The 8,112-nt window shown below is 43.5% G+C and overlaps 2 protein-coding genes and 1 long non-coding RNA gene across 3 annotated transcripts in view; 2 read left to right on the forward strand and 1 right to left on the reverse strand.

Annotated features, from left to right (window-relative positions):
* Positions 1 to 3,971, forward strand: part of LOC135902464 (uncharacterized) — a 55,285-nt gene extending 51,314 nt beyond the window's left edge. The window contains exon 3 of the long non-coding RNA XR_010564515.1: positions 3,334 to 3,971. This is a non-coding gene — a long non-coding RNA (uncharacterized lncRNA). The remainder of the gene's footprint in view (positions 1 to 3,333) is intronic.
* LOC135902462 (NF-kappa-B inhibitor delta-like) overlaps positions 1 to 5,222 on the reverse strand; it is a 44,884-nt gene extending 39,662 nt beyond the window's left edge. Inside the window, exon 1 of the mRNA XM_065432548.2 lies at positions 4,378 to 5,222. Within this exon, the coding sequence (XP_065288620.1) occupies positions 4,378 to 4,883 (506 nt within the window). The 5' untranslated portion in view covers positions 4,884 to 5,222. The remainder of the gene's footprint in view (positions 1 to 4,377) is intronic.
* Positions 5,223 to 5,430: 208 nt separating this feature from the next.
* Positions 5,431 to 8,112, forward strand: part of oaf (out at first) — a 36,231-nt gene continuing 33,549 nt past the window's right edge. Inside the window, exon 1 of the mRNA XM_065432550.2 lies at positions 5,431 to 5,808. Coding sequence (XP_065288622.1) covers positions 5,605 to 5,808 — 204 coding nt within the window. The 5' untranslated portion in view covers positions 5,431 to 5,604. The remainder of the gene's footprint in view (positions 5,809 to 8,112) is intronic.

Consider the following 8,112-nt stretch of genomic DNA (forward strand, 5'->3'; position numbering starts at 1 on the left):
GTACTGTAGTAATTATGAAGTAACCATTTTTTTTTTAATGCTGTATCCACTTGGAACTTGCTGCCTATTGCCTTTAAATCAGCTGATACCCACCCATCATCATTTAACAACATACTTAAAAAATGTTTTCTAGCTAATCTGCTTTCAGCACGTTCTGAAGTAACTATAATTTACTTTAATTAAGTCTTGTTTGCATCTCAATAATTTGTTTCATTTTGTGTGCTCCCTTAAACGGGTTATATTATTTGCCGTTTCAAATATTTCATTCACTGCATATTGTCTTGATGGTATACACTGTCTCTATTAAATGATGAGAACTCTACTGATGCGATTAATCACCTGCTTATATTCAGGGGCGGATCCAGCTTTTTTCAGAGAAGTGGATAAGCAAGCAAGAAGGGGGGAGGAGGGGATATCAGTATGACAGTTGGTGAAGATATAGTCACAAGAAGAATCTTTTGCACATGAGTGGGAAATTTATTTTCCAGCAGAAGTACTCTTAACCATGGACTTGTAAAAGTATTGTTCCCGTCCAAAACATTCACCCTTACTACTGCCAAGCTCCTTTACTGTGCATGGGGTTGGTGGAGGTAATGGTTATTGAATCACTAAAGTAGATTCCTTCTTGTTGGCAACGTGAACTATGACAACACGAAATAGAGCAATTCTTAAAAGATATTTCTGCTCACACTACGTCTCTGTAGGACATAAACAACTCCAAAAATGTGGTCTGTTTCGATCTCCAAACAGAAACTCTCATTCACAGACTACATTTCTCCTTGCAAGCGCAATCCTTTAGGGATGAAGCACAGAGCTTTCTCCTTGGTACAGGAACTATCATTACTATTCCCTAGCATTTACTACATCCATAACTCCGCAGAGTAGAAGGCCATGAGAAGGTTTGGTAGTGGTAAAGGCAAAGCTGTTGAGTACAAACAGCTATTCTGAAAACTATTCTGATAGTTGATGGATAATAGTTTTTCCCTGAAAAACAACTTTTCTTGTGGATGTGCAGTATATTTTTTGCGAAACAATTGTTGAGGACACCAATGACATATGCACAGTGGAATCTCGTTGATACGAGTCTGCATAATAGGTTTTTGAGGATATGTAGATTTTTTTCCCTGCTCAACATCCCATAGGAGCAATGGATGTTTATATGGTTATTGCGATCACATTACTACCTGAAATGGGATAATACAACTGCATAAGTGGGCTTTGAGTGGTATTTCTTAAACTTGGAGCTTTATATTACAGTGTACTAGCTTAACTCTTTCGTTACCACGCCTATTCAAATCGATCACTCGTGATCGATGCTTTAGATTGCCGATATTGACATGTTTGAGCCGTTTCTTATCCTTAGGGCCATCCAGTAGTAAGTACACGCACTGGACTTTCAGAATTAGTTTAGACTTTTGCGCTCCAGCGACATTGTAATTTTTATGGGGATTCTTGCGAATTAATGTGCGTACGTAGTAGCGAAAAAAGTGTGGCTGTCAACTTCTGCCGCGCTCGAGAAAAAAGTACGCCTCTCACGATTACGCTGCACTAGCATCAAAATTTTGCAATCAAATGACTCCCAGCAAGTCAAGAACTAAATTATATTGCCAGCTTTGCTGTTGGACAGTGCTGAGCAGTGATAATTAACCGAAAATGATGCCAGCTGTTTACTAGTGAGCTTTGGTTCAGAGCCCTAGTCAGTTTATTCAGCCAAAGTGTATTTCTGAAAGTCAGCCGCATGTCCAACATGTGGATCTGGCATTTTCAACCAGTTTCCAAGATTTTCGGTTTTGCTGCTCTCGTAAAATCCAGGCAAGGGGCACTGCCGGTGTCACTGCACATTTATCGAAAGTCACTCCAATGACAGCGTCCTGCATTGCGAGAAAAGGGTCGTGCTCACAACTATGCTGCACCCGCACTTGAATTTAGTGATGAGGTCTGGAGTTACGATTCCGAAGATGACCGCAAAGCAGATTCAAGCTCTGACAGCGACAATGTTTTTAGTCAGCAGAGGACATCCACAGCTGCTCACTGGCCAGTTTCCTTATTGGCCTTAAGCAGTATCCTTCCTTGTGCGCGTTTACCTGACAATCTTTTTGCATGACCTGAGAGCTCTACTGATTATCTTCAGGGTGCATACTTTATTTGATTATGATGTATTTCTTTCTACTCTTCGTCTCTGCGGAGGTGATCAAGACAATCTACGAAAATGCAAACATATATGCTTGGATGCATAATCTTGCAGCTGCCCAGCTACACTGAGAGCGATCGGCCCTGGAAGAGGTGCATGACTCTAGACGAACTGGTGAAATACATTCCTTGGCCTTCTTGTTGGACCATCCTCAGATGCTGAAAAGGTGGAACTGCAAAATGTGTTACGAGGACCGCAAAGTTGAACAAAAACCAGACGTTTTGCTGGAAAAGTGCGGAGTGCACCTATGCTTCACAAAATCCAGGAACTGCTTCACCGCATGGCATGAGTGATGAACTGGTCTTAGTTTCCTTTCTGTATCCAAATAACAGCGGTGTACTGAGCATCTATTTTTTTCAGACACTATTCCTGGGTTATTTATCTTGGATATGTATATTTTGAATTTCCCTTGATATTAATGTTTTTGTACATATGTTTCTTTATTATTCTTTTTATCAACTGCCAGCAAAAAGGGCACTTTCTAGAATTGTATGTTTTACCTAACAAAGTTTTTTGTTTGGCAACGTATGTTTTTGGAAAGAGAACCCTGGGTCTATCCCCGCCTATTTTTGCATATGTATCTTGTACATGCATGCTCAGTTGGCTGCCCTGCACAATATGTTGTGCAGCAATGTGTTCTGGAATATTATTTGTAGTGGTAAATAATTTTTTTTCCTGAGACCTACACAGATCGACCATTTTCTCATGGTAACGAAAGAGTTAAATAACATTCCAACAACCCACAATATGCTGAGCTCCAGCCACACTGGAGGAAAAACACGTATGGTGCGCCACGTGTAGTAAAACGCTGCTGCGGCCGTGTGCTGCAGCCACACCAACTGGCAGTGCGCTGCTGCTCAGCTGAGCAAGGAAACGGCAGCTTCGTTTTTTAACTTTTAGAACTTTTCTTCCGGACATTCAAAAGAAAAAAGTTCAGTGCAAGGTATTTCAATGTAGCTGAATAAAAGTGCGTTGGCTGCAGTTAGTGTCCTGTCGAATGATGGTGGTCCACAGAATGTGTTATGCGAAACAGTATAACTCAGTGCCACACAAACTTTTGCTACTGAGTATGCCCACTTTCATACTTTTTTGGAAATTGCTTTAGGCAATATAACTTTCGTATTGTACGTTTTATTTTTCAGTTCCCGTGGAGTGTCAAAGGAGATTTCACTGCAATCCGGCATAGCACCAAAGCACGAGATGTGCCCCTGCGCACCAACCTGTGCTGATAATATTGCTGATGTACAAACGTGACTACAACCATTTTACCGTGACATCCAGCTGATGTTTCGACAAAAGTCTGAACATAAACCCTGGGTCTACCCCCGCCTATTTTTGCATATGTTTCTTGTACATGCATGCTCAGTTGGTTGCCCTGACTTATTTTACCATAGCCTCCTCCTGTCAAGCTTACACTGTCATGTAATTGCTTGTGTTACTCATGTGCAATTAATCTCAATGGTCCACAGCCACATAGCATAAAGAAAAAACATAACTCGAGATATAAAAGTTACCTTGTGGTCCTGGTTAACTGACTTTCTTTTTCCCGTGTAAGAATGCATAACTTGCCACTTTTGACAATAAGCAAGGAATACAGTAAGCTGCTGGCATAATGGCTCATGTGAAATAATATGACGTTACCCACCTAACTTCTCCGGTTAGTCTTACATAATCACAAGCCTGCGTGATCTGTTCCCTCACCCTAAAGCCATGTAGTTGTACACCCACGCCACCTTTCATTTTGGGACAAAACTGTGTGTGTGTATATTATGTATATATATATATATATTTTCTTTTGCAGGTGCACTTGAGATACGCACTGCAATATTCTGAAAGCACGTAATATTTCCAAGGTAGAGCGGTTGTCAATGATGTCAATCAAAGTTGCTCGGCCTAAACAGCGCACGTTTCCGCGACCAATGGCGGGCATATAAGCTCAGGTTTAGCCACCGTACTCAGGCGCAACTTCTGGATCCTGCAATGCTACGGCGCATATTTTACTACGTATTGGTACGTGAGAATATCACCACGTTCAATTTTGAGTAGATATCGTCTCATGACCTATCTGCCACATCGTTTCCCTCTATCTGAGTGAAAACCGGTAGTGGGGGGCAATCTTCATGAAGAGCTAACACTTTTTGTAAATGAGAGCGTAGAACGCACACATGCTAGAGTGCACATAGTACCTGTCTTTTTCTCGCGGACGGATGGGCTTGAACCGAGAGGCAGCCCCGCGGTTGAGCTCTTCAACAACTACTGGCAGGGGTGCAACGACTGGCAAGGGTTCAACGACTGGCAAAGGTTCGGGCTCGCCTTCATGTAGGAATTGCAAGATCGCCTCTAGTTTTGCTTGTTTCTCGGGATCGCCGTGCTCCACATCAGTGCCGCTGCTTGCGGTGCTGTGAATAGTTTCGTTCGATGCCGGTGGAGACAGCGAAACGGCCGAGTCTACCGATGAAGACCGGTAGTCGGGCGAGGGGCTCCGCCAGTCGTCGGTGCTGCCATAACGATACGGATGCGGGCATAGTCGAGGCGCCGTCTCGTGACGCAGGGGACCTCGGCGCCGCACTGTAGGACTCGCGTAGTTCGCGTCGCCGTCATCCTCGTGCTCGGGCGACTCGTAGCCTTCGTCGTCGACGCAGAGCGAGTCGAACAGGTACCGCAAGTCCTCCACTGGCTCTCCGCTCACCATTTTCTTTTATCAGTCGTACCCGCCAAGTCAGTGACTAAACACGCATCCTTCGACGTTACGTCCGGCCGGCAGCCTCGCTGACGCGAACAACGAGTCGATAGGACAACAAGTCGGTCCCACAGAACAGCTATGGTGCGCTTTTCGTGCTTTTCACCCCAACAGTTGGCATATAGCTGGCCGGCCGTACTGGCACTACACAACTCTTCTGGTACACTAAACACTGAAAGACTGTAACTGTTTCAGAACACCGCCACGCACCTCGCTTATGCCTGGCTGGCTGGCATAGCAACCAGCAACTTGTTGGCTTGTTGCGCCACATGGCCATGTCGTCACCATTCGTCACTGCCTCCCCGTTGTTTATGCATTGGTGAGGTTTGCACATCATGCTGCAAGGGTCACTCTCTTATACATAGATGTCACGTCACACATTTTATTTTCAAACAAAATTAAACTGCTGTTATTTACGTTTAATATACTGTTGCTTTGAACTACTTGAACGCATAACCTTTTGCGAAAGTAGCGCAGCTTAAGTATGTAGTCATCGCGAGCCAAGTCAAAGCTAAGCAAAATCCACAAGCGCATATGTACAAAACGCAAACGAAGCCTCCTTGGGCCTGTGGTCTCGGTTTCACCTATGGTTTCACTTTGTGCGAGTGTCGTAGAAGGCGCTCGGTGAAGATGCCGCGAGCAACCAGCGGTTGTAGCTAGCCTAAGCCTCAGAATGCTAGGCCCAGCAGCTGCTGTGGCGCTGCTTTGGGCGTGCTTGGTGCAGCCGACGCCGGCGCAGCTGATCATCAACGTGCGGAACGCGGGCGGCGACTTACTTCGCGAGCGGCTGCTAGCCAACACCAGCGACGAGACCATCACTCTCGAATTCCAAAGGGCTGATGGCACGCACGTTACCCAGCTGATCGACTTCCGCATGGTTAGTAGACGTCGCCACATGTGCGTGATACACCGTACCTGTCGCGACGGTGAAGGGGCGCGCGCATCCTGTAACCGAAAACTCTTCGCGCGGGTTGCGAAAGGTACGTTCCCGTAATGAAGCCCAACATAGTGAAGGTATTTCTGCACATGTTGGTGAAAGGCGAATCGCAGAATGAAGGTTGACAGAAGGTTAAGTCAGCGCTAAGGATTATACAATGAAACGAGCATCGAAAAGTGTGTTCATGGAAAAAGGACAAACACTGCAGGTGATTCCGAGCGCTTGGTTGTCTTCATACCTCGTATTAGCTTTGTAAACCAGAGAAATAAGCGACTGATGCGGCGCCTTTATAGCGCTCGTGTTTAAGCTATTTTCCTCCTGTTAATTGAACAAGCCGTTTACATATTCTACTTATATGACATGTTTCCATTTAAATGCTAGTTTTTTCTGCGACTTTGTATACCCCAAGCTGCCTTACAACAAAGAAGTTAGAACTAAACTGAACAAGCACTTGCCCCCCACAAAAATAGAAGGGGTAAGATATCTATTAAACGTATGACTTAATAAATTTCCAATCTCTAGCTGTGCTGTTTCTGCTTCACTGTTGTGCAATTTAAGGCAGTGATTATGGGCTAGGGTGACTTTAAATTGTTAAGTGAAATTGTATTGGAGTACTGAATTTTAATCGCTTGATTCTTCAGATCCATGCCTGCCAAGCTGAGTGTAGCGTTTCACTCAGTCGCTGCTAGACTGCTAATGAAGGTGTTCTGAGCACCTTGCATTTACTCCGGGGTGCTGTGACAGCACCTGTTGATTGATTGTTGGCACGGTTCCTGCTTTGTGGCAAATGTGTGCTCTGCTCAGCTATGCCTGTCTTACGAAAGGCACTGACGTACATGTGCTCAAGGACAAGTAATGTGACACCCAGTACCCTAGCAATAGCTGCCACATATATGGTTAAACAGAAACTAAGCTTGTGTGTATGCCAATTAAATATCTCATTGGGCTTGATATTCGAAGAGAGAATGCAGAAAGCACTACAACGGTCTGAACGACATGATATTGTAGTGCAGTAATACTGGAAAGGAAAGCCTATCAGCAACAGACAGAGCAGAAAGAAAGATGGCGCTACTTTCTGCTCTGTCTGTCGCTGCTAAGCTTTCCTTTCCAGTATTTTTACGCTACAATATCATGTCGTTCAGCAAGCACTAACTCGCCAGAAAAAAAGTTAATGTGCAACAGTCTGGAATAGCATCATTGTGCACAAATGACATTAACCTTGTTTTACCGACACATATTTTGTCTTCTTGCAGTTACACTGACTGTTTAGTACATGACCAGTTTTGCATATTGCCCCCATTTAAAAACATGGGCTATTTATCTATACAATGCTGTGAAATTATTAATATTTTATTTTTGTATTTTTCATCGTTAGAAATTTCATATGAATGCAGCCATAGTGGCTAGAAATCGAAACCATGACCACCATAGATGCCATAGCCTCTGATCTACTACGATGGTATTAATTCCAGCCCCTATTTTTTTTATGGCATATGGTAATTTTGAAGCACGTAATGCCATAGTAGGTAATGTCCCAATGTCTTCATTTCTCTTGTTATGAACTGAATTCATTATTTTATTTCAGGGGCTGGATTGATGTCAAGTGCTTACAAAAGAGTTTTCATGGTGCAGTAACCAATTGGTCACTTCAAAGCACTGCACACACCCACACTTGAAGTACAAGTAAGCGTACATTTTGTAAAACATGAAAAATTCAAAGGGATCCATTTTATGGCACTTAATGACTCAGTTATATGTTGCGAAAAAAAGGGAGGTTGCAAAGCAACGATGGAGCTTTTGTTTTAGATGTCCGCTTTAAAATGTCCCATCTGAAGTCTGTTAATAGATATTGCATAATATCCTAGACAGTGAAAGGAATGATGAATGATTACAGATAACTCTTCAGCTCTTTTATTATTATTCATGGTTTAGAGAAATGTCAGCATTATGCATCAGAAGGACACTGTCTTGTAGGCCTCATCTATTGTTCCATCTGTAAGAAGCACTTGTTTTGTTTGGTAAGGTGCGCTGAAAAATTGTATTGCAGCCCACACAGCAAAAAGCATGTGAGCTCACTTCCTCAGTGGTATGACTCAGCACATCAGGCTACCTGGAAAAGCAACTAGACAAGCCCTTTTTGTGACATGTGGGCTACTGAAGTGCTGTGTCAAATTGGTAGCTGGACAGCTTTAGAAACAAAGCATGAATCAAACAAGAGAAAATGAAAACAGACAGGACAAGGAT

This window comes from Dermacentor albipictus, chromosome 4 (genome assembly GCF_038994185.2).
Source record: "Dermacentor albipictus isolate Rhodes 1998 colony chromosome 4, USDA_Dalb.pri_finalv2, whole genome shotgun sequence".
Taxonomy (NCBI): domain Eukaryota; kingdom Metazoa; phylum Arthropoda; class Arachnida; order Ixodida; family Ixodidae; genus Dermacentor; species Dermacentor albipictus.